This window comes from Plodia interpunctella, chromosome 11, assembly GCF_027563975.2.
Source record: "Plodia interpunctella isolate USDA-ARS_2022_Savannah chromosome 11, ilPloInte3.2, whole genome shotgun sequence".
Classification (NCBI taxonomy): Eukaryota; Metazoa; Arthropoda; class Insecta; order Lepidoptera; family Pyralidae; genus Plodia; species Plodia interpunctella.
This window is the reverse complement of record NC_071304.1, coordinates 7,789,310-7,816,696: the sequence shown is the minus strand read 5'-3', so window position 1 is coordinate 7,816,696 and position 27,387 is coordinate 7,789,310. Positions and strand designations below refer to the sequence as shown.

Here is a 27,387-nt window from a genome sequence, read left to right as displayed (position 1 = left end):
TTTCTTTTTACCACACTGTTTCATACTGTGTTGCGAAATTTGAGATTCTGGGCATAGCATGTAATTAGTAGGTACTCCGTAGTACCTACTAATTCCATGGGGAACAGCATATTAAAACTTAACTATTTCTTCAAATCGTAAGCAAATAAAAGAAAAATAATTAATTTTGAAGGTTGAATATTTCTGACAGAAGCTACATGTTTCTGCAAATATTTTTAATATCGTTTAAAATATTTTTCTAGTGCTTCATTTTTATTTTGCGACCTGATTTGATAAAGTTTTATAGGATAAACATCTATATTGTAATGACGACATAGTAACATTTATTCAATAGAAGAGACTTATAAATTATCTCAAGATGTCTGATATGATAATAAATGGTAATCTAATTATTCTTTCATACTAGTCTATTTGAGAAAGTATACAGACCACATCCAATAAAACCAGCTATTTCATTAAGCAACATTGGAACATTCAAAACTATGAATTCCCAGTTGTTTATATTATCAATGTTATTTATATATTAGAACCCTATTATTCATAAAAATGTTAAAGCATACTTTAACCTTTATATGAAGTATGTATAAGTATGTACACTATTTGTCCATCGATCTAATTAAAATAAGATTTAGTTTGTACTTATTTTAATATTTTATTTTGTAGATTCTGTTCCTGTGGATAAAAAATGGAATGAATTGATAAAATACAATATTTTTATTATGAAGTTGGTTGAATTTGTAAGTATACCGAACTTACTAGGTATTGGCTTGCCTTTAAAATATCTTACCATCACATAATTTCCAATGGTCAGTGGTGTTGATTGTAATATGTGGGTGTGATCAGTTTTGTAAATCCTCCGAAGCGATGTTTTATATGATTAGGTATTTATATTTGCCAAGCTGTTTTAAAGCAGCCAATTTTGCCATGTCTTAGGCACTTTCTTGTTTTTAAGTTCAGTTGATCTTTGCGGTTGTAAAGTTTTTGCAGTTAATACAAGTCAACACAAATAATAATAGTCAACACAAACACCTTGGTACCTACACTTCAACCACAAAAATTGACCACATTTTGAAATGTTACTAAGGGTACCTAGTTATAATGATTGTTTATTTTTTTATAGGCAATATCAACGGTAATCACTATATTACCAAAAATTATCCCAAAACCAAGGGGACATATGTATTGTATATCAACTGGTCCTACTCTAGTTATATCATTGATATTTATAATTCTTTACATACGCAGAAAAGTTCCCTTATTTATGGAAAAAATGTATTTGTTCTTTCAAATACTATTTACATTTGGTGCATTTGTTCAGTGTTTTTTATTGAATCTTGTCAGGGTGTGGTTATGGTTAATCTATGGGGTGTTCTATTTTGCCCTTTTAACAGCTTTATCATTAGATTTATTTTTGATTGCTAATGAAAGAGGTTGTACATTTAGTTGTGCCTGAGCTGTGTATAAATTATAATTTTTATAAATATAATATGTCTACCACAATAATGTCTTTTTATGAATAATAATCTCTTTGATGATAGGTAATGAATCGTAAAAATCCGAATAACAACTCATCAATAGCACTTGCCTACTAGGCAGTTGTCAAGCTGACATTGACGTTTCTACATATAACTAGCTTTTTTGTAATTGTTTACGTCTTTGTTTACCTACTTTAAATGTGATGATGTTGAGAATAAATAAAATTAATAGAAAAACGTGATATGAACATTTCGTATTACATTTACAGTATAATTTATTAACATCTATATTTTTTATCTATATTTATCTTTATTCCATTGCAAGTACATATGGTAAGATTTTAATGAATACACTGGAGTATCATGGTTTGTATTATTTTAGGTGATATCGTTGCTTCTGATGTTAATTCCGTTTATTCTGGTCGAGCCCGGCGTCTTACATTGCCTGGTGGCGGCGCCTACCATGATGCTATCCATAATGTTCATAATATTATACTTGGTGGACCAAGTACATGATCATGCTGAACAACTTTATTTATTTATGCAAATATTTGTAGTTATAATGAATTGCCTGGCCGTAATGGTATTTATAACACCCTCGGGCGCAGTCTACGGCCTTTTCTACCTTCACATATTGGTTGCTTTAGGCATAGACTTATACTATGTAATACAAGAGCGGGGTTTTATATTAGCCAAATAGATTAATTATTAATTTACTTATCAATAAAATGCTTATGAAAGCATGCTTGTATTATTGAGTATGTAATACTTGAACTTTTTATCAAGTTTATGATGTTCTTTTAGAAATTACTGCTGCTCTGCCGGGGTATCCTAGGTTTGAATTTGGGTCATAACCTAACTACTACTAGTGGTTTAGTTCTGAAGGCATGACCGACAGACAGACTTTCGCATTATTAATATTGCTATGGAAGTATGCATATTAAACCATGCAAACACTTACATCGAAATCACTTGCAACAAGTTTAAGTAATCCACCAAATTTACAAGTGCTAGGTGTCTAGAAAATTCTGAGACTAAATAAAAAATTATTACTTAGTTATATAGAGCAGGAAAGGTAGTTAAGTATGCAAGATGTGAGGTGCATACTCAATTCCCTCCACTACCTGGTGTGATAGGTTCTCACAAGTTTGTTGGATTTTACTGATAACATTTCATTTGTTAGAAATTAAGATCTATATTTTTGATATGCTAAAGTTAAACTAAAGAATTATACTATATAAGTATTTATGTGCCAGTATCATGCTTGCTTACAGATATTTTGTTTACCAATTTTCTTTTTAAATTGATGGATACATTACATTTAAACTTTAAAGAGTGTGAAACAGTAACAAATAATTCTGTATTAATTTAGAACAATGCTCAATATATGGAAAAAATGCATGAGAATGGTAGACTTTGTTTAAATCCTAAATCAAATTGCAACAAAACACATTTATTATATCCCTAAATGAGACATGTGAAAAGTTGGAAACATAGACAATGTATACAATGGGTCGTATCTTATTTTAGGTACTTTCGCTACTCCTCAATATATTACCTCATGCAGTGGAACCGGTGGATCTCATGCATTGCCTGGTCGCGGGGCCCACCGTCATGCTGTCCTTTCATTTGATGGTACTATACCTCGTGGACCAGGTACAGAATGAGACAGAGATGTTATACCTTGTCATAGAATTCTTCATGACGATATTAGCAATATTCAATCTATTTATTTGTGGTAAACTAAGGGGAGCTATTTATGGGCTTTTTTATTTTGATCTCTTGATCGCCTTTGGATTGGACTTCCATTATGTTTATAAAGAACGAGGTATTCATTTTTAACTCACTACAGAATGACAAATTATTTTCAAAGCTTCTGGATTGAAGGGAAACGACGATAATAGTCGAAAGCTGATAAAAATTTCCGTTGATAAATAAAACGATTTGACGCACACCATAATGAGTAGTAAAAATTGTTTGTGTAAACTGCGTAAGTTTATTGTGTTTTCCTTATTGAAAATACTGTGGAAAATACCTATGGCCGTGTGCAATAGACTAACGAGGATGACTTTGCGAGAACTGCTGTGGCTTGTTTTAATAGTGTTTATATTAATTGTATTTTGGACTTATGAACAAGAAGAAAAATATGAATCGCCTTCAAACCCAGTCATAGTTTGGTGGACCGATGGTTTCCCTGGAACATCAGGGACCACATTTTGTCCAGAAAAATTGAAATGTGAAGTGTTCTGCGATAAAAGTACTCGAGATAGTGATGCATACTTATTTTATGGTAGCAATATCAATATAGAAGATCTGCCTTTGCCTAGACACGCAAATAAGATTCTTTGGGGGTTGTATCACGAAGAATCGCCGAGAAACATCGAAGAGCTACTACATGAAGAAATGTTGAACCTTTTTAATTTGTCGTCAACATTTAGTCGGCATAGTGACGTGCCATTTCCTTTACAGTATTTAAATTCTGCAAAAGATGTAACAAGCACGGAATATTTTGTCGAAACTTCCATAAAGAACAAATATTTAAATGATATAGCTCCGATTATGTACCTTCAGTCCGACTGTGAGACTTCTACTGAAAGAGATAAGTATGTGAAAGAGCTAATGAAACTAATAAAAGTAGACTCGTATGGGTTATGTTTGAATAATAAGGAGTTGCCTTCGAAATTTACGGAGGATTATTTGAACAATTTGGATAATCAGGAGTTTTTGCGATTCGTCGCTCGGTACAAGTTCGTAATCGCTATAGAAAATGGTGTTTGTGATGATTACATTACGGAGAAATTTTGGCGCGCGATTAGAGTCGGTTCTGTGCCAATTTACTTCGGATCGCCGTCTGTAAAGGACTGGTTTCCTAACACTGATTCTGCTGTGTTAATAAATGATTATCCCACGCCAGAGGTTCTGCACAATCATATTAAACTGCTATTGGAAAATGATACGTTATATGAGGGTTATTTAGAACATAAGACGAAACAAATAATAACTAATAAAAAACTAGTAGAGGAATTAAGATTGAGGTCATATCAACTTGATGCTTTGGCGACCGTTAAGAAATTCGAATGCTTAGTTTGCAAGAAACTCCACCAGAAGAGCGAAAAGGTCAGTATTGTAGGCAAAAAGCACTATAATTGCCCCAAACCTATATCAGCATTAACACAGTCTGTCAATCCGAGAAATGATTGGGTATATTCATGGCAAGCAGCGAAGGAAAGAGTAAAAAAATTATACAAAAATATAACTGAACAATAATATATTTGTATGTTAATATATTTTTATATTGCTTTTTAGACATTTTATTTTATTCAGAACACCTGGTCTAATGGGGATACAGGTAGCACGTTATAACGAAGCCCTCTTTTGACTACGTGGGGTATCTGCTTTGGCACCATGCTATAAAAAAAAGAAACAAAAAATTAATGAACCTAATAATGATAACTGACATCAACCTACCTAATAACATTTGTAGCTAACTTGATAGTCTATAACAAATATGTCTTATAAGTATACTTACGAAATACAATCGATGATAGGACAGACAGACAAACATAATGTACATCCAGTGCAGTCGTCTGTTACGTGCGGGATGTGTGTTTTAGGGTCGAATCTGAAAAAGTCGATCAAAAGCCCAAAAATAATAAAAAGAAAGGTAAAATTTAGTCAACTACATGGTATGACGTATATAAATAAACTATGCCGTCTATCTCTAGACGTTAAACCCATAAACGCCTGCTGTCGAGGGTGAGCACGCGGCGTCTTCTACCCGTCTTCATTCACAAATCTTGCGTGTGACAGAAACAGGTGACCCGCAAGCCGCGAGGAAACGCCATCTCTTTCGCACGTAAGATTTATGAGTGAGACGGCCACACGAATACTACCGCTCGACATGGACGACGTAACAAATACGAAAAACAAATCTATTTCAAAGTGAAAAAATGACCACAGAAAGTATTGACGAATGTTTGCTAGTCTTTGATCAAAAACTACTGAACATTTAGTGCCACTTACTCTATAGCCTGGTATCCAGAATCTGCACATGCCATATAGCATTTACCGCAGTTTATACACATGTCCTGAAAATGATTATTATTATTGACATAGTACAAAACAAACTTCCCCCTGTCTGTCAACACCTATGTTTGCTTAGATTTCTAAAACTACGCAACGGATTTTGATGCGATTTTTTTAAAATAGATTAGATATATAATATGCAATATTACACCCTTGTGAAAGTGTCACAGAAGAGGTGGTGGAAGGTGACCCGGGCCGAGTCGCTAGTATATTATAATCTAAAAATTCAGGAACTGACATGAGAGGACACAATAAATATAATAATTATTTTTGTGAGAGAGTCAGAAAATCAGATCATGACAAACAATTTTGCACGTCAATTATTAAATTGTTCTATTATATACTATAATAATTATATTATCAAAGCTACAACTACTAGCATTTCAGAGCGACTGTACACTCTTGAGAAAAAAACTGAAAAATAAACTCATTGGTAATTAAATTATTAACATACAGGCAAGAAAAAAAAAAACAATTCTGAATTCATTGTAACTTTGGAATTTTAACCCTCTACGGATAGCGAAAAACATAGGGCAAAACTTAGGTACATAGTGTTTCAAGTTTGTTCAACTATAATGCAGCGAGTATATAGCTAGTTTAAAAACTTACATCATCAATCAAAGCCACAACTTGCTTGGTGTTATCCAAATGTTTGTAAGTGCCAATCCTAGGTAGGGCTTCACCCAAGACGTCCTTTATACCCGGCACCGACGGGTGGCCGTTGACGCCGTTAGCTGCCAGATGATTCTCGACCTTATTGTCGCCGAGCAAGTCCGACTTCAGCCTGAGCTCGTGGAGGATTTCTTCGCGCTCCTTGCCGTACGGACCGAAATGTGCGAGCACCTGGAAAGAAAGAGTATAAAGCCTATTGGTTTTTATTACCATATGCCATGAAAAGAATGTTAGGTAATGTTAATTTCATCTAAATATAGTGACCACAGTTATGAATATCTAATAGAATTCACGTGAACGTCAAGTTAGATACTAAATTCAATACGTGCATTGCAAAACTTGACGATTACACACGTGATTTAATTTTTCAACAAGATGCGGTGTTCATTTTCACGATTTTTCATATTATTATATTTTATTTCACTCCATATACATTGAACAACTAAAGCAGACTTTAAAAGCAAATCTTAATTCGTATATACCTTATTTTTCTTTTCTTGAAAAGTAGTAAAATATGTCCAAGTGTGTTATTGCTAGCACTGGTGTCAGATTATCTTCATGGCAGCTGACGTGGCATTTAGAACTTCCTTTCCTTATTATATTTTTATATAGTTACATTTTATTACATCGATATATTTATACAATGTAAAGGGGCTTCTCAATGTGTTTAATTCGTTTTTAAGTTTCTCATTGTGTGAAAGCCAGGTCTCGTCAGGTTTTGAGACGTTTTTTTAAGACGACTTGAATAATGTTATTAATTATTAATAATTGTAAAAATTCTATAAACCGGTAGACATTTTCGCTCCTTTACATGTCCATATTTGTCTATTATCAGTTCTTCACCTGGTTCTGAAATGTCTCGTTTCATGCTTCTATAATAACCCTTTAGATGGCGCTGAACTATTTAACAACTCGATATGGTTTGTCGCAAACGGTAAACTATATTGGCCGTCATTTTACATATAATCACCTAACCTGATCTTCATCTAAATAATTTTTGTAATCTCTGGATTTTATCCAGAGACTATTATATTATAACTATTTCTACATTTCGACGTTCGAGACGTACAAGGATCGTGAATTGATGCTCGAAAATCAGATAGGCATTTAAATAACCAAATACTAAATAATTAAATGACACTATATTTGATCAGAGGGGTTAGTACGAGTGCGCCATTGCGACCCAACGACAACCACACTGCAATGTGATTGGTTCGCTGCGTCTCACTTCAAATCGATTCGATGGTGCGAAGTGAAATGCAAACACGTATTTCGCCCACAGTTTTGTTAATTACAAGATTTATTATTTTCCGGTCTCCTTTAAAATATATTAGGAATGCTTTTGGATTTCAAAATCCGTGACGTCACAACACAATACATTACTGTCATACAAGCTCCATATAAAATTTTGTTTTTGGAACATTGGAAAAAATTTATATTTATATTAATATTTGATTTGACTAGTTGGAGAGTATCCAGTTACCTTGCCATCTTTATCATACAATGTCTGCACAGGTTTCCCTTTCTGATGTTTTAATTTCGGCGGCGACTGGCCGCTCCAGCCGTCGAGGCCTCTGGAGCGCAGATACAGGAGCGCCTTCAGACCAGTTATGTAGTCCTCCACTACAGTGAAGTCTTGGTTTTGGACTGCGCTGCAGATCTAAAAGAGGGAAATAGGACTTAATAAAAAAGGTTTTTTTTAAATGAAATAAAGGAAACAGGGTTATCACACAAAACGGGGGATAGTGACATAACAGTCGACATAAAAAAATTGACTCAATTACGCCTATAGAAAAAGATAATCGGAGATACGAAATTGTGAAATGAAAATGTTGAGTCGGAATAATTCCTACTTGAATGTTACTTTCCCCCTATTTTAATTAGTTTTTCGAAGTTGAGACAGTTTCTCACCTCTTTAAACAAGTTTACATATGGCTTAAATGGTTTCTCATCTCTGTTTAAACAAGTTTGTATATAGCTTAGTTGGTTTCTCATCTGTTTAAACAAGTTTATTTACACACAGCTGAAATGGTTCATCGCGTAGAAAAAGTTCCACTATGGCTTTAGGAACTAAGATATCACTCAGATTAAAGAGGTTTCGTAACATATTTTCACAAGTTTGTAAAGTTACCTGTACGACAGGAGCGCCACACATAATGAACTGCAGCGCGGAGTCAGCGGAGTCAATGCCGCCGATGCCCAGTATGGGGAAGCCGGGCAGTTTGTTGCCGATAGCGGACACTGCACGGAGGCCCATCGGGCGAGTCGCGTTGCCCGATACGCCGCCGTATGTCGTGTGTTTCTCGCGGCCTTGATTGAAAAAGTTATACTTCAATTAGGACCTACTACCTACCTTTCTGATCATCATCATATTTTGTTTGTTATTGCTAATACTGGTGTCAGTTTTATTCTAGTCGCCTAAAGGCATCTGCATCGGCATCATCTTTTACGACTGCTTACCGCCACCTAGTGGCAGGTAGTCGCATACACACTAGTGAACTAAACTGTCCACCAGTGTGCAGGTTTCCTCACGATATTTTCCTTCACCAAGTGCAAGTGGTGAATTCGACGATCGAATTGTCCGATGTGATCGGCCAGTTAACTCTATTCAACACTATAAAATACAATTTCTACGCTATCTGTTCAATATGTTAAATATAGGTTATTTTATTCTTTATCAGCGAGCGATGAAACAGGCCCTTAGTTTTTTCGGAACTCGTAATAAAACCTATACGATTAATTTAGATATTTTATTTGGAATAAATCTGTGGTTTTTAATCAGTGTATTTCTCGCGGTCTTGTTTGTTCAAGTTATTTACAATTAGTCATTTCAAAACTTTACCAAATAAAATATGGACATTTCTTTTTAACGGTAGCTTTTTAGTAGGTATAGTATCTGTGGTTTTAAACTTTTCAAATAAAGAATATTATGTACGTCTTCGTTGTCATCACGATAAATCGCAGCACTAGTACAAAAACCTTATATATATATAAGGTTTTTGTCCTCCTTACAGAATCCTTACAGATTCAATTCGATTTGCAGTCTTTAATAAAAGTAAGACAAAAGTTGTGTTAATGGATTTTTTATACATGTCACACAAGCTTTTTAACTTATTTTTGAAAATAATAATAAAATGAAAATTGTTTAAAAAAAATGTTTGATACACACCGACCGCGGGCCACGGGGTCGCGTCAGGTCTGACGGACATGAGCCCGGACACCGTGTTGATTGCTGACACCCCGTCCGCACCACCTTCATTGAAAATACCACTATTTTAATGTATTTTATTTACTGTTAGCTAGTGCCCGTGCGTGACACATACATGCGTATAAATACTGTTCTTCCTGTTCTCGTAGGAATTTCAGCAAAACGCTACTCCTCTATATTTCTCGAATTTTTATTTAATCTCGAAAAATACCTTTTATATGATTTGAATAATTTATAGCTACAAGGATGAGTATGCCTAAAGGCTTCAAGATATCCCGAAATAGCGTAGATAGAGTTTTATTAAGCTAAGTTTTCGTGAATGAACAGTGAAAAATTATATAATTTCCTCACCTTGGTAGGCCGCCTCGGCAATGCTCACGATGTCAGTGATGTTGGGTGTCAGTTTCACGAAGAATGGAATCTTCACAGCTTTGCGCACCCACTGCGCGATGCCCTTCACTAGCACGGGATCCTGGACATTATATAGTTTCGTTGAAATGAGTAATCGATCGAGAAATAGTAGATGTGTAGGTAACACATCAACATCGTAAAAGCATTTTGCAAATTGATATTTCATACATCAATTTACGATAGAGGTACCTACTTAAATTAAATTACTCTACTTTTCATTTCGATTGCATTCGAGAAAATTAACAATAATATTATAAATAAGCATTCTAATATTCGCAGATGTAAGCTATTGTTTGTATTGGTCAATTAAATAACTGGCTGGATTAGACGAAGATTTTACTTTTTTGCTTTATCGCATTATATATACTTTTACATTTTATAAATTGTTTAACCTGTTTACAAGACCTTTGCTGAATACCACGAGTTTAGTTGAAACTGAATATTTTCTAGGCTTCTACCTCAGCCAATAAGCGTTACAGCTCAAAGTCCGTTTTCCTGCTATATCGGTGCAACAAGTTTAGAATAATAGTGGTGTACAGACCTGTCCACAAGCGAGCCCCATACCGGACTCCCCCATGCCGTGGGGACACGAGAGGTTGAGCTCCAGAGCGTCGGCCCCCGCCGCTTCCGCCTTCTGCGCTAGCTCCGTCCAATCGGCTTCGTTATACGAACACATGATCGACGCTATCACCACCTGGTAAAAATTGAAAAATTCTGTGTCACACTAATCGGGACATTTATTTTATTTATTAAACAGATAAAGGAAAAATGACGTAGTGTGATGCTTAGTGCCACGATGCTATTAGTTATTATAAGTGTCACATGCCTGTAGACGACTTGAATAAAGTCTGGCACCAGCGTGTTAGCGAACACACTCGAAAAGTAAGAAAGAATTAGTTATTATCCGCCATGCCCTCCGATAATGTAATAGCACAGATTTCATAATACTAATAGTGAAGAAGAAAAAAATCAGATTTTTTTTTCTTTGGTAACCCTAATGGGTTACAAACAGACAAACTTTTATTTTTTTGTTCATAATTCTCCTAAAGAACTGCAAGGAAGTAATAATGATAATAACGAAATACACAAGATTAATTTTTCCATCGAGAAATATAATAATATATAACAACAAGAAAATAATGTTATATATATAAAAAAATTTGTTATATGAAGGTGGTCTGTCAGGCACAATCATTACTTGCTAGCTTAACGCTTGAAAAGTAAATAAATCATGAATGATTATTATATATACATAAAGAATATTTTTTAAATACCTATATCATGTCCCACTGCTGGGCAAAAGCCTTCCCACTCTCTTTCCATGTATCGCTGTCTCTGGTCTTAGATAATATTTAATTTCATAATTTTATTTCAGGTAGTAACATAAATACAGCACACAGTACAAAAACCCAATATTATTAAAATATTATTTACTTTAGTAGGGAAGTCCTTCTTCAGCTCAGCGATGCTCTGGCACCAGTACGCCTCACACTTCTCTGAAATGAGCTCGATGTTGAGGAAGGAGCCCTGCCCCGGGCCGTAGTTGTCTCCTGACGTCACCCCGCGGACTATGCGGGGGGACACGTTCGTTACTAGATCCTGTAAAGTTCAATAAATCCTGCTTATATTATAAATGCGAAAGTTTGTGAGGCTGTACATACAGAATGTATAATGTTATGTAGAAACATAAGTTTCTACTGGACTTAAACCTACTGGACGGATTATTATGAAATTTAGTACACTGGTAGAATAACTCATAGGGTAATTTTATTTTGAAATTCCCACAGGAGCGAAACCCGCGGCGCTGCTAGTCAATCAATAAGTAAATTTACGTAAGGAACAAATGTCTGGGCTATGCCGCTCCCGCCTGGCCCTGGCAGAAGGGGAAAACCCAAGAAATGCTGGCTTGATGTCGTTAAGGATGATTCGCGTGACAATGGTCTGACAACTAGGGATGCCGATGACCAAAGTAGGAAAGCGAACCCTTGGCTCCGACGCTCAACGGCTGATGAACGAACAAAGAAATCGCTCAAATGAGAGAGAGAGAGAGAGAAAGAGTAAAAAAATATCAATCAATGTAAAAAAGTTGACCTTGTCAAGCCCAAAGGTCTTGGTGACGGCGAAGCCCCATCCTTGCAAGAACGCGCGACGGATCATGGCAGTGCTGGTTGTGGGGGGCGCCGACGCTAACCCAAATGGGTTCTCAAATCTAGAACATATAATTATTTTCTGCATCTACTCGTTCTTGACCAAATCCAATTTTAAATGGGGGCAGTGCATAATGTCTTTTTAATCCACAACTGTCTATTTCCTGTGATACCTTCATTCACTTTTAAGCCTTTCATATATCATTCTTAATACACTGCCTTCATTATTAATTATTGAATTTGCACCATTATTAATTATCTCCATTATTAATAAATTATTTCTTTACGTGACATTACTACCCGGCACAGCTTTACACTGTCTAATAAGCTGTTTTGTTGCGCCGCTTCTTCTTCACGTGCGCCTTCGAAGACGCGTGTTGGAAGACGGCGGTAGACATCGTTTTAAGTAAATTTTTGACATCAATAAGCGATGTAGGTATATCATCCTAAGTAGAAGAAATAATTTTTAATTTTATCAGTGCCAAATATTGCATTATTTCCATTCTATGTTGATGAGCGCATCTCGTGGACCATGTGTATCAACTTGAGCACGACTATAATAACAGGCGCACAAACAGGCCGGAAGTGTTTGCCCCCACACGTCTTCCTCAACCCCGCGTATGGTCAACCAACTTTTGTTATAGAAATGGCAATAAGATGCCCCCTATAAGAAAAATACGGGTTTTATCAGCTATTATCGACGGAAAAATGGACTATACCTTCAGTCTAGTAGATCTTTTTCAAGACGATTAATTAGTAAATAATTAACATGTTTTAATCAAACTGAGGATTTTCCTTTTTGGTTCGTAGCGCATCTCAGCTAGTATTATCACATGGATATACTTGTTTTACCTGATACCGCAGACTTCCACTGAAAGGTCCACGTCATCGATAGGGCAATGAAACTTCGGCAGCTCCGGAGGGGAGTCGAATGGTAGGCCCTATTGAGGGAAAAGATACAATTATACATTTTCACTGTAGGTTTGAATGTCGAAATAGCTGCCCTATTTATATAGGTATCAAAATTATCACTAATAGAAAAACAATCTCATATAATCAGGTGATTCGACTTAGTATGAAAAGTCGAAAATGTATGTTCTTTTCTATCACAATAGGTTTTAATTGGAAGTAAAAGAGAGCAAAAAGTGCTGTATTCCATTTATTTACCAATTCATCGTTTAAATTTTATAATTTTATATGAGTTTTTAAATTTGCCAAACAAATTAGATTTTCTAAAACAAACTTTCATATTTGACTAATTGACCCCTCAGTTCCCGAGCGGACTGCGATCCTATTGCTGTTCAAATGTATTTATTATCTCCGAACAATAACAATTTAGTACCTGCAAATAGCAATGCATATACCAAGCGGCAGTTTTCCCATCATTGACGCTCTCCACAGTGGTCTCGGCGACATCTGCGAGGTCCCCGCCTACGAATACCTGAGGCAAGTTTGTTTGCATGGTCGCTTTGTCTACTATTGGCATGCCCCAGTCGTTGAACTTGACGCCGGACATTGCTTCTTTCACTGGAGAATGGAATTATGTTTCAATTACAGTCTGACAAGAATATGAAGAAAATAAATTTATGTGGGCGCTGCCTCCTGTTGGCTGGCAACACTGGGCGTTTATCAACCAATCTTGACCATTCTATTTGGTATTGCAATGACAAAAAATGTAGTTCGTTTAAAATCCGTTTTGTACACTTCATTGACAGACTGTATCATATTTTCACCAAAAAAAAATCCAGAAAATCCCTCTTAATTTTCTTGATAAGCTAAATGTATATAAGCCTGCAATAGTCTTCTCATTCATCTGCAGGAGACTGAGAGAATTATAACTACGAGTATATCAATTTCGACGAATCTTGGCCGATTTTAATGAAATTTGAAAAAATTGAGATACTAATTACGTTCATTCGCATTTATGCTATTTTTTTTACATTTTTTCTCATGAACAAACTTCTAGTTATTTATATAGAGTTTTCAATTAGATTTGAAAATCAATTATGAGCAAAGCTATCACAATATCCGCACAGAAGAAGCGACGGCACAGCTATAATAGTCATTAATTTACCATCTTTGTCATACAACCCGGAGCCAAATGCGGAGATGATGAAGTTGGCTTTGACCGTCACCACTTGTTCATCGTCGGTGACCCACTCCCCGCTGTCCATCTGCTCCGTGCGGCACATTCTTAGCCCACTGATCTGATATACATAACATAATTTACACAACTATAAAAAATAGCTTTTGCCCACGGCTTGCGACCCGTGTACATTTCCCATGGAAACATTTATTTTTCCGGGATGAAATGTATATGTCCCTGTGTCCTTCTCAATACTTCAAACTAAATGTGTGCATAATCTCATGAAGATTGGTCGAGTAGACAGAGCCTGAAGAGGTAACAAATAAATTTACTGTCGCATTTAGAATATTAGTTAGGATTTACAAAATCCGTGACAATAAATCATAGCTAAGAACTCTCTCGCCACCTTTCAAACAAAAAAAGAACTAGATCAAAATCACTGTCTATTACTACATAGTATAAAACAAAATAGTTACCCGCTGTCTGTCTGTCCATATGTATGTTTAGATCTTTAAAACTATGCACCAGATTTTAATGCGGATATTTTAAATTCAATTCAAGGTTTAGGTGGGAGCGAAGGTGGAACGGTTCGCTAGTCTGTTTAAAAAAATTCATAGGAAATACGATGTGCCCGTGACACAACTATTCCAACAATCCTGACAAGGATTTACGGCAAGGTTACATACACTTCCTCCGCATTAACTGTACATCACAGCCAGACTCACTGATGTTCCACCGCACTAACTGCACATGTCCGCACACCTCGACACATCCGAATCGATTGAACGTAACACGACGGCTAGTTTTATGCAGCACCCAAGTGACCCAAAAAGACATCATGTCACTTTATCACAGAAGACATTCTCATATTGAAAAAACAATTAAAACTTACCTTTCCGTCTTTGACTATTACTTCTTTGGGTGCTACAAACGGCATGAATTCACATTTTTCTTCCTTTGCCAAATCCACCTGAAATTTTAAAAAATAACGAGACTTATTTATATGAGTTTTCTTTGAAGAGAGAGAGATTAAAATTGATCTTTTAAAAACCAATAATTTTCGTCTAATTCTTATGAATGTATTCTAAATTAATAGATCTTAGTTACAAACACGCTACTAACACGAAAGTATTATCACACCACTATATCATAACACAATTTTGAAAGGGTTGTGAATTGCAAACCCACTAAAAAATTTCGCTTCTACAGCTCAGGGAGAGGAAATTTGAAAGCGCTTTACTTTGTTTTTATGCACTGACCTCTTCAGGCACAGCTCGGATGTGGTTGAACCCCTTTCTGAAGCACACGAATACTCTGCGAGCGCCGCAACGCAATGCCGACGTCGCACAGTCGAACGCAGTGTCGCCCGCCCCGAGTACTACCACTGACCCGTATAGCTCAGGGAGGGGGGACTTGCAGGCGCACATTCCTGCAAGAATATTGTTATTTACGTACATAGATAGAGATAGCCAGTACTTTGTAGCTTTTCGAGAAATTACTATATAATATAAAATTTGACGTGAGAAAGTGCCTGGTCTGATTTCTAAATTAATTACTTGACTTTTTTTTATTTGATAAACCCCGTCATATCCAATTAAGGACCTCAATCATTTTGGTCTTAACTTTCCACTAGCGCAAACTAGTGGAGATAAATTATAATTTGTAGACAGACTGTACTCATTTATAGATAGGCTTAGCTAATTAATTAATAAGTATTAAGCTTAGTTAATTAATAATTGAAAACTTTAAAATATATATTAACCTCTTTTACTGCCCTTTGAGACTAGAGGCAGAAAACTTTTACTAGTGTAAAAGCCCATTTCTTGCGTAAGATCTTTGAAGATGGGTTCGATTTTGGGCTCCGGCAGCCCAATGCCTAGGAATATTGCATCAGTCCCTTCTTTCAGTAGACCCTGGAAACATAAAAAGCAATTACTTTTTTTCTAACTTATTAAGAAAAGTCAGAGAGAATGAAGGAGCTACATATGCGTATACCAGCGCCGCCATTACATATTTATCAATATCTAAATTTACTCAGATTTTTTAAATATAAAACTATATAACACCTTCTAAAAAAATCATTATCTAGTGTTTCGATCATATATGTGTTGCTGCGCTAGTGTGCTGGTTTGCGGAGCCCTACACTAAAATTCAAGTAGGTATACTATAGTATCAATTGATGACTCACATCAACAGTGATATCTTTAGTAGACAATTTCCTGCCAGTTTCGAACTTGACACCGAGGTTTTTGACCAGGTCCACTTCAAACTGCACCACGTCGTAAGGTAACCGGTATTGGGGTATTTCGGAGGAGCTGCAAGAAATGAATATTTTAGTCGAGTGTAAAGACACATTCTTCTGTTATCGCGTGTGATACAATTACAAGGTCACAGTTACAAGGCTATTTCTCAACCTTTATTAATTTAATATACCTGGTGACCATGACCTAAGTCCGCCCAAATGATTTAAGGTAAGGTTACATGCCCCACCCCCGCATGTAACTGTACACCACAGCCAAACTTATTGATGTTCCACCGCACTGACTACACAGTCGTACATCACATCATCCTTACCTGAGGCCGCCCAAGTACTTCTCCTTCTCATAGACAGTGACGTCACGATAGCCCAGCCTGGCGAGGAAGCAAGCACAGCTGATGCTTGCCGGCCCTCCTCCCATGAGGGCTATCTTCTGATCGCCGCCATTGGGCAAAGGCTTGCGATTTGGATCTAACGTTTGGGGGATGCCCATTTTCACGAATACCTGGAATAAAATAATTAAGAAAAAGATATTTTTGGCACAAGCTTTTATTGTTGCTATATGCCTGTGTGACAGTCTAAAAGAAGAAAATTGAAGTGTTGCCAGCCAAGTGGACATAGTACAGTGGACATAGCACCGTCATTATTTTCTCATTCAGTTTATAGAGAGACTGGTTACAAATGCAAAGTTAAATAAAATGTAATATATTCTTGAGTATCTTTAATTACATATTTTGAACCATTGGTTTTAAATAGCTACAACGGTGCAACGCCTTGCGCATATATTGACAAGTTTGTAAATGCATGTTTTATTTTATATTCAGCAAAATATTTTGTATAGTATTATGATCTTGTAAAATGGCAAGACTGCCATGAGAATAATCGGCGGTCACTTAGCGACAATAACCTTACAAACTAGTGAATAATCAGCATATTTGTCTGTATCTTAATAAAAACAAGAAATAAAGCGACTTACGTCAACAGCAAAGTGCTGAAGCCCACCGATGTTGATGGCCCCTTCCTCGGAGGCGTGGAGGTTACAGCCCCCCACACATAGGTCGCTAGTGGGACACACCATACCACATGTGAGACCCAGTGGGTTGTCCGATAGGATCGCCTTGGCCGCGCCATAGTAGTTCTGCGGCGATTTTTTCAAATTGTTTTTTGTTGTTTTTTGGTTGGGTCGCCATGTAAGGGCGTCAGTGATAGAAGTATTTGGTCTTCTAAGTATTAAAAATAACAACATTATATAAAAATGTAAAAATAACAGATAGCTAGGCGACTATTTCTTTTCCCTATCGTATTTTCGAAAATTTTTTTAGCGAAGAACTAGAAGAGAGTGACGTTCACCAACCTTGGTACTGATACTGGAGATGAAACTCTTGACGTCGATCTGAGTGGGGCACGACTTCTGGCACGGTGCGTCGGCGCATTTGAGACAACGCGCGGCTTCTTTCAAAGCGCCCCTCTCCGATAGAGTTGTATGTTTTATGTCGTCGAAATTCTTCGTCAAAGAAGGACATGCCTGTAATTCATTTCATATTATTAAGCACGTTTTTCTACAGAGAAAAACTCCCGTTAACACAGGTTAACGGGAGTTTTTTCCTGGTTATTCCTAAGCCGCAGTCTTCCTACATTTTTTCTCCACTTCCTTAGTAGTGAAGACATATAAGCGCGTGCTTAAATATGTCCAGCCCATGTTTAAAATAAACAGTTAAATATGCGTATATTTATCTGTTTATTTTAAACAGGATTGTAATAAAAATCAATGATCTGACAACTTAGAAAAGTGAACTCTGGACTTCTATGGCTGAGAAAGTAACCACGGAATGATGTGAGAGACTATAAAGTGAAATAATATGAACTATTTTAAACTTGTACATACATACAAAATATACCACTATAGATGGCAACAAATATGTTATTTTTCTGATAAAGTTATTAAAATTTTCAAATACAATAATCAAATGCGTATTTAATTACTAAACTTTCTATGTGAATAGATATACATTGACTTGTTTATCTACATTATTTAACAAAGATTATTATTGTTATATCACATTTGGACATATTATTTAAGCAGTGCAGAGAAGCAGTAGAGTCCAAGCTTTAAAAGCCAAAACTTTGCTTACAAATTTTAAGTTTACCTACGTTGACGATCATGTGAAGCCGAGGCAGTTAAATGCAAGCAATATTTTCGTGGACATATTAATATAAAATTAAACGCAGAGCAATACGTTAAAAAGAGAAATCAATGAGCAATTAGCATCAGTCCAACGAAAATAAGATTAAATATATAATGGTTGCAATAAGTGGAAATTCAAGCATAAACCAAAAAAAATGTTACAACGCTTGTCGCGAACGTATGAAGCTTGGTCTCTATAGTTACTTCATCTTTAGCCTGTATCTTCCAGATAAGTATTAGGAAAGGTTAACGAAACATGTCAAATAGCTGACGGAACGGACAGAATTTCATAATTTATCTCCCTAGATAAATAATGAAATTCTTAAATGTGTCTTATCGTAAACTGTCATTTGAACAAAACAGACTAGTGGAGTGACCCTGCGTTCAAAGCGACATTACTCGTTTCCTTCCTGCAGTAAGCCAGTTACGATACGATATGATTTCAAAATGCTTTGCCCGCGAAATAGTTTTTGCAGAATCGTAACGTGAACCTGGTCGTTCTTCTTCTTCAGTAAACCATTGAGCAGTTTCCCGTCGGGAGCTGATCCTGGGTTCACCCCCTAATGGTCATGCGTATGATAATAACAATCTAAACGTGTGTATACACGATTTCAGCGCAATCGGTTAAAGATATCTGCTGCTTAGTGTGAAATAAAAGCTTGTTATAAAATATTAAAGGAACTTGCATAGCACTTCCTGTCGGCATTTCTCTTCCAATGCTGCTTATTTTTCTTAGTCTGCGCAGACGGCACCAGGTTAGTGTAGGGCTTGACCGTTGGGTTCAATTTCAATAGGTTCTGCAAAGTAAAAGTAGTTTGTAGCTTGTGAGAAATAACTATAAATATTGACGAGAAAAAGTGCCTGTGAAGGTCTAATTTCTGAATAAATGTTTTGAATTTGAATTTAAATAAACATTAATAATTTACTACACTTACCATGAGCAAATTATAAACGCGAAAGTATGTTTGTAGGATAACTCTTCACGGTCTACCTACTAAACCAAAGTTCCTAAAAGTTTGCATACACATTAGTTCAAAGTACAGAGAAGGACATTGGGACATTATCCCGAAAAAACTGTTTCCGTGAGAAACACACGCGGGCGGAGCCGCGGGTAATATAATAAATAGCTAGTAATATAATAAATTCGAAAGTCTTACCTACCTGTCGGTCCCTTTTTCTGTCTGTCTATTTAGCCGTGAAAGCCCACGGATAAACAATTGGGCCGATTTTGATGAAACTTTAAATAGATACCTATATACCGCTGCGAGCAACAGCTAATTTACTATATCTGTTGTGTGTGATAAAATGCAGAAACAGAGTAAACACAGAAGCTGCGACAGGTGGCTCTCGCAGCTTCTGCGTTTACGGTCAAGTCACGTTTAGGTTATACTCCATGTAATAAACGTACACGTCCACATCATGCATGAGCACGGGTTACGTGGAGAATGGCCATCATTACACACGACGACCTCTGCCATTACAACACCACCGATTCAACACAGTCCTAGGACTGTGTTATTTTGGTCATATTGCATTCACCTAGTTAGGAAAATAAAGTTTTTCCAGCTTTAGGGCATTGTTTGCATAATCTCATTGTTAACTCGTGGATTTACCTACTGGAACCCTCGTCTTCATGCAATTTAAACTCTGTTTATGAAAGTTGACCTTACAACCCACTTCTAAGCAGGGCAAATTTACTGTAACTCATATCGGATTTTATTTTCAATTAAACCAGAAATGTATAATGCATGATATGCCCAGTTATCAAATCTCAATGCCATACTTTGTCATATCGATTTGGTAACAAGATTAAAACAAAATAAATACATTTATATCACTATCTTCGTAAACGAAAAACACGTTTGTTACTAACCCCAAGAACATCTATCTGAACGTACAAAAACTTGACTGAATTTATCCGATATTATTTTTGACAGCGGCTTTGCTCGCAATCGATTAAGCATTCGTCATATAAAATATCGATATACGATATATATAAATGCGAAAGTCTGTTCGCTTTCACGGCTAAACCGCTGGACCGATTTTGACGAAAATGATATGCCTGTAGTTAGACTCCCGTTCAAACATAGGCTAATTTTTTTCAAAAATCCACCCTCAGATTACTATATAATGGGGGATGTACACCCGGGTGAAGCCACGAGTAAAAGCTAGTGTATAAATAAAGTCTAGATATAAATGCTGAATACTCCCCGTGCATAGACACCGTAGGGATTTCAGAATAAACAATAGTAGTATAGCTAGTTATTCCGGTCTGGTAACATATCATATGATTCATCCTATACATTTTCAAATTGCGGTCTGATCACATTGGTACCTGATCGTCGACCTTCATTCGCCCAGATTTTAATTAGTTGAATTTCTCCCATTGTTTCTCAGTATAACATAGATAACAAACACAACCTAACCTTATCAGATAAACTCGACTGACCTCGCTAGAATCTCATTATTATTGTTATGTTATATGCTATATTTGTGTAGTCATTTACAATGTAAATATTTATCGTTAAATCATATAAGAAACTAGTTTTGTCAATGGAGAATTGTCGCCAATTAAACTTTGAAATAGGTATACGTATGAAAATGTTCTGTATATGGCATCCCAAAATTTCATAACTGGTTGAAAAAATTAAAAGCAAAATAATAAATATATTACGTACACTTGTAATAAAATAATATTTTAATAATTTTGTAAAAATTTAAATGTGTAATGGACTTGAGTGTCTGAAGAGTTTTATTTTTTTTTTATTATTTATTATGATTATTTAATACTAAATATCTAAAGTGCATCGTATTTTTGATAAACTATAATTCCACATTTGCCCTTCATACACACTCGCTAAGGTAAAACAATCATACGTACCTCAATATCAGGTAATTCTTTGCTTAAAAGTTTCGCCATATTTGCCACTGGCCACAAAACTGAATTAAAAATGTAAACAAAGCGATTTTATTTTTAAAATATGCGCAGACGCAGGGGACCGCTCACTGGCAGCGCCCACTTACGACTAATACGTTTTAACTTTGTGAGAAGCGCAGATAAAACATTGCTAACTTCATAATATTGCTGTCTATTTATGTAACCAACGTAGTACATAGCACGTTATAGGAATTAATGCCAGTTTAATATTGAAATGTAGTATTGACTGAAATAGAACTACGTTAATTGTCAGATTACTGAAATTTTGAAGTACATAGTACTTAGTCAAAATTCCACATCGACATGGTGGACACTTTAAATACTACAAAAAAAATCAAGGAGGATACAAAGTAGCCAACATTTCTATCTTCTTCAATTATTTTCGTGCAAAGTGGAAAAAGTTCTTTAAAAATTATTTTTGAACACACCAAAAATACAAAAAAATCGATGTATCTGTACTCCAACATTGTTGCATAGTACATTATTATACGAGTATAGTCGCTTGTATAGTCAACAGCACATCAACCTACCCAAATTCATTGCAAACTCGTTGTTATTACCGCGCCATAGAGTTTCATGCAGGGTAACTTGACGTACTGTTGGCTGTACATGTGTACAGTAGTGTGCCTTTTTTCCAGGAGAGAAAATTAAAAAAAAAAACATTCGAGAAAGGGATGGACAATTGTGGTGCTAAGAGTAATTAGAATTAAATTACATATGAGCTTACATTTGATCTTTAGCCTGTTCTATTGCTTGAAAGACCTTCATGTTCAGGGGGCTTACTTATAAACTGTTCCCTGGGAGCTTACCATCGTCTCCACTTTACGACCTAAACTGAACTGCATCGCAAATTCGTATCATCGACTTAATTTTTTGTATGAATGCGATTCATTTTAGGTTTTAAAATTGAACTGAGTTGCTTTGGAATCATTCTGTAAAAGTTGATGGTAGGCCTGCAGATCTTTCACCGAGTCAGACTATCGTACCAGGCTACGTCCAGTCGATACCATAGAAGATGTGTTATGTATTATACTCCTTAGGAGCCGCGTTACGAAAGAAAACCAGCAGACGCGGCGCTATCATCGCTGAGAACAATGTCAACTACGCCAATATTTAAATATTATATATATTGTAATTTGAAGGTCGAATAAATCAAACGAACATTTGAACAGTTAATATAAATATATTTTGAATTATTCAGAGGCTTTACAATATTTGGAAGAATTGCCGAGCGTTATACTTACTCGTGTTCACTTACGACACACAGCTTATCCGAAGGTTTTTGTATAAAAATAATATTATACAAGCGTATTTGAATGAAGCATGACTTTACAATGGGACATTACAATGTTACAAAAATTACTGGACCGATTAGAAATGGCAATGTATGGTACAATCCGCGCCACGAAAGTAGAAACCTGACAGTACATGTTACATATTTAAAATCATTTACTACGAAGTAAACCATACATAGTGTGCGTAATGCGACTTTGCTATTTATATCTCACCATCGAGTCGAGTCGCAGTGAGACGCAGACAACCAATCACAGTGCGTCATTGTGGCTCAACGACAATCAAAACGCAATGTGATTGGTTCGCACGTGTCACTTCGCATCGACTCGATAGTGTGAAGGGCTCAACGACAATCACACCGCAATGTGATTGGTTCGCTACGTGTCACTTCGAATCGACTCGATAGTGTGAAGTGAGTAAATCCGTACTTCGCCCTCATGCAAGTCTCTTCTTTCGGACTGCAGTAATAAATTCATTAGATATTTCTAGAACACTTGTCTTGATCCGTAAGAACCATCATAGGCATGCAATAGACTGTGGCCATGTGTGTTATAAAAAATGTATTCTCTTCTCTGTGTCCAAATAAAATACACGTGTTTATATTTCGACACTAGTAAGTATTAGTCTTTTGAATACTTATATTAAATACTGTGACCAATTAAGCTTTAATTTCTCATATAATAAAAGGGCTACTTCGCAAACAATCCCATTCATAAACTGTTCCCTGGTCGAAATCTTTCTCAAAATGTCCTTTTCGCAAAAATGCAACTTAGTTTTTTCGATTTTCAAAATGGAAATTGTGCGGATCTTCTCCAGAAGGACAATTTGTGTAAAGGACAATTTTTGATTGGAGAATATTATGCGATAGCAACATTTTGCGACGTAGCCAATAAAAGTTAACTATGTTGATGGTGGCATTGACACAATAGCGTCATAACGTTCGTACAGCTAACACCAAGTAATAATGAGTCATACATAAATGATTATGATTACAAAGGACACAGTTTCTCACGCGCTAACGTAATGGATTATTGTTTCAGTATAGTCCACAGAACATAACCAAATTCATCGCTGTGACCGCCGCATAGAGATCCATTAAGTGTAACTTAAGGTGCGGCTGACTGTACTTCGATATCTTATGACAATGGCTATTGTAGTTTGGATAATGTTACTTATATTTCATTAAATTTGAACTAATTCGATAATATTAAAAATATTCGCTAATCATTTCAAAGCTAAAAGTATAATTAAACTAAGATAAAGATCACTCAGATCGTCAATTTGCTAAATAACATTGATTCAGAATTGATTGTTGGCAGGCAAATCGTAGTTTATACCGGGTTATCGATAGCGCCTTTTCACTTGATGTACTGTGATAATACTAAACAGCTGAATAGTTCTAACTCTTCCTTGAGGTGATCCATATAAGGGCCATTATCCATATACCTTATACTAGGTATTATACGAAAATATTCCAGTTAACGCGTGAGCAAGCAAGCCGACATAAATACATCGTTACAGGTACTTACACAATACGATTAAAAAAAAAAACAATCCGTCAAAATAAAAGGGATATTAATTTTATTAATTTAACACTAACAAATCCGTCTCAACGTATCCCGAAATGCGACAGAAGCTCCCTTACATGAATTCATATAAAATGCACACCAAATAAAATGGCGTTAGTTATATTTTCGTTAATACTAAATTACCGTTATTTACATGCTGATTCTTCTAAATATATTTGCATCTGAACAATACATACGTTAAAATCTTACAACTATTGTTTTGTGCAATTGTTGGTGCTTAATAATTCATATTACTCAATAAAGAAGTATGGCGTTCGTAAATGGTGTTGCCTATGTGCATCTCGCTCATACTTGTCCTATAAATTGAGACAGAGATAAAAGTAACACCATTTAAGAATGCTCTTTTTAAGGATAGTCTTTTAAAATGCAGATTCCCACATGGTCAAAAAAAAAACATTCAATTACGAGTTTTGTGTAATTTATAACAGATTCTGAATGCATCATTTGTTTGGCAATTTATCATATAAAATATGCCTACATACACATTAAATATAATCCATATCAAAATTTGAATATCTATTTTAACAATGTGGGACACTATCATGTCAGCGATCATAAGGAGTCAGAGATGAAAAAGACGATTTAAAAATTCTACAGATAAAAAAGAATTTATCTATGGCATTTAGTCTTCCCGCGGTAAGCTACATCGACATGCTCACCAAACCACATTATACATTGCTTAGTTTGTGTGAGCTATATTTTGACACAAGACAAAACTAAGCAATGTACACGACTCGCCATAAAGTTTGGCAAGCATGTAACCAGGCTTTACAATCGTAGGCAAGCAGTAACAATTGCACACACCTTATACGCAAACTTACGTGTACTATTCCATCCTATGTTAACATTTATTTTAGGAGTGGATTTAGACAGTAATTAACTTAGTGCCATTTAATAAAAATTGTATGACCTTAGTTTGGCTAGCATATTATAGAAACGAGGCCCTGCGAGGCAGTCAATTAAAGCCTAAACCCTTTTATCACATTTTCAGCGAAAAATGCCATCTCCTAGTAAATCTAGCACTACGTTTTTGAAGCATAGTAAATGTTAAAGTAATTTATAGGTACAAAAAGCAAAAGTTTTAAACGACTAACAAAATGTTAAAAAAAGGTTAGGCAGCCGATAAAATTTACAAAGATTGGCTTAGACCACTTATACCTTTTGAAAAGTTAACATTTGGCTGGATTTAAACTCAAATAAAACGTTCCTATACTTCAAAATAGTAGGTATGTATTCCTAAAATCAGAGTGGATAACAATACGATATCCATCTGCGCTATTACGCTGAATTTGTGCGATTTCGGTACATCGATATATAAAACAACCATTAATCGATTGATTTCATTAATCCGGATCCGATTATGGACATCGAATACAAGCAAAGCGTGACAGTTGTGTAGAAATCTAAACTTTTCTTTCAATCTTTATTTTAGGTATAGAAATTTCGATTCTCCACGCGATTTTAAATGTTGATAATATTTGTGCATATTTTAGCCAATGATAAAATTAGTTTCATGGCTTTTTTTATATAGTTACTGTACTGATGACGACTTACTCGTAGATATTTCAATCGATAGCTAGATGGAACCTAATTCGATTAATAGACGGGTTTCTAAATTACAGCTTAGCTTCCACGATATGTATTAAAAGTATTGGCAATTGCATACGCGCGGACACATTTAAAATATGTAATAAAAATAGGTTGATGAAATTATTTGAATATGTTAAATAATAAAGGTAAATCATTAGATTTACTAACAAAATTTCATTGTAGTTTATTCATCGACATAAAAGGGAAGAAGAAAATCACATTTAACATTCACTCCTATTGCTTTAAAATTTTAAGAATATGAAGCGTAGACTTGCTGCTTTCTTAACAAATACTGTACTTATCGACACCTACATTGAAATACAACAACTGGGAACAAAATAATCAATAATTAAATCGAAAAATATAACCTCTGTAGTAACGCAAATTTCAACAATTCCATTCTAAACCATATTCATGTTAAATCGATTAAAACAATTTTGTACCGAACGTAAATGTTTTTAGCAATAATGTAGGAATGTAACTTTAATCGTAAGAGCAAAGATCGCACAAAGGGAAGCACCCAAATGAGTTTAACTCGGATAAAAATTATCACTGACAGTTGCCTTACAAATTATACAATTATTTTGTGATATTGATTGCACTTATAATGATCATAGCTTATTTGTTCGACACTGGATGCGATTATACAAATCGATTACTAATTTTTAAAATTTCATCCATAGTTTAATTGGATGAAGGAAAGTATTTATAGTGCACAGATCTATTTAATTTTCACATTGTACACAGACGGTAGTGTCGTACAAATCAGTTATGACCGCAACAATTAATCGATAAAAAATGGCAGTATACTATTAAACACTTACGCCTTAAAACCATAATGCACCATAGACAACTGTCAGGTTACAGATTATACAAAAAGCGATTACATTACGGAGCTCACTCACACCAACCCACGTTACAATTAATAATGCGTATAACAGTAAAAGTTAACAGCTATGTATGCATTTGTTGTAGTCCATTTACAGCACTGTGTCCTGGAGACTGATGGAGATGCTCTATTTAAAAAAGCTATGCTGTTTTACACCTTTTCGACGTACGGCTACACTATCTGTAAAAAAGGATTAAAATTACTAACTACGTCCACCAATTTGAACGACTGATTTCTACAATTTTTTTTGCCCTCTAGGTCATGACCATCTAAATATTTAAGTACTTAATGCTTTACAAGTATTATGGGCAAGTATTTATATGCAGAGGAAAATGTTTAAATAGCTTCATAGTTTTAGATGAACATGAAATTACAGTCTGTTTATAAGGAGCAGAAAACGTCAATGCTATACCAGATATGGTCAAGATTTCAAGATCAAGATTATGGTCAGAACACAATACCTCATTTATTTTCTACTATTTAGTCTATAAAATGTAAATGACATGTCTATGTAACATAGGATAATATTAGATGAGGTTAGTCTCCGGAGAGATCAGTATT

At 35.5% G+C, this 27,387-nt stretch overlaps 3 protein-coding genes across 6 annotated transcripts in view; 1 reads left to right on the top strand and 2 right to left on the bottom strand.

The window, feature by feature from the left end:
* Positions 1 to 174: 174 nt before the first annotated feature.
* FucTB (alpha1,3-fucosyltransferase B) lies at positions 175 to 4,782 on the top strand. Of its 3 annotated transcripts, none has more exons than XM_053751440.1 (4): positions 175 to 380; positions 664 to 737; positions 1,121 to 1,808; positions 3,006 to 4,782. In XM_053751440.1, exon 4 carries the CDS (start codon positions 3,435 to 3,437, stop codon positions 4,740 to 4,742), a length of 1,308 nt encoding a protein of 435 aa, XP_053607415.1. In that variant the 5' UTR covers positions 175 to 380; positions 664 to 737; positions 1,121 to 1,808; positions 3,006 to 3,434; the 3' UTR covers positions 4,743 to 4,782. The 3 variants fall into 3 exon arrangements, with proteins under 3 accessions (XP_053607415.1, XP_053607416.1, XP_053607417.1); XM_053751441.1 differs by having other exon boundaries at positions 1,121 to 1,841; XM_053751442.1 differs by lacking the exon at positions 1,121 to 1,808.
* Positions 4,729 to 21,566, bottom strand: su(r) (suppressor of rudimentary). 2 transcript variants are annotated; one of them, XM_053751438.2, is made up of 24 exons: positions 21,409 to 21,559; positions 19,463 to 19,535; positions 19,214 to 19,324; positions 17,697 to 17,867; positions 17,319 to 17,480; positions 16,660 to 16,847; positions 16,274 to 16,400; positions 15,848 to 15,998; positions 15,345 to 15,514; positions 14,978 to 15,055; positions 14,074 to 14,206; positions 13,342 to 13,526; positions 12,852 to 12,940; positions 11,944 to 12,061; positions 11,287 to 11,451; positions 10,394 to 10,546; positions 9,793 to 9,913; positions 9,403 to 9,486; positions 8,365 to 8,543; positions 7,717 to 7,893; positions 6,171 to 6,404; positions 5,499 to 5,563; positions 5,005 to 5,097; positions 4,729 to 4,883 (listed from the first exon to the last, which is right to left on the bottom strand). In XM_053751438.2, the coding sequence occupies exons 2-24, from the start codon at positions 19,463 to 19,465 to the stop codon at positions 4,796 to 4,798; spliced, it is 3,045 nt and encodes a 1,014-aa protein (XP_053607413.1). In that variant the 5' UTR covers positions 19,466 to 19,535; positions 21,409 to 21,559; the 3' UTR covers positions 4,729 to 4,795. The 2 variants fall into 2 exon arrangements, with proteins under 2 accessions (XP_053607413.1, XP_053607412.1); XM_053751437.1 differs by lacking the exon at positions 19,463 to 19,535 and having other exon boundaries at positions 21,409 to 21,566.
* Positions 21,567 to 22,628: 1,062 nt separating this feature from the next.
* Positions 22,629 to 27,387, bottom strand: part of LOC128673353 (ras-related C3 botulinum toxin substrate 1) — a 28,502-nt gene continuing 23,743 nt past the window's right edge. The window contains exon 6 of the mRNA XM_053751119.2: positions 22,629 to 27,006. The gene's annotated coding sequence lies outside the window, so the exon portion shown is untranslated. The remainder of the gene's footprint in view (positions 27,007 to 27,387) is intronic.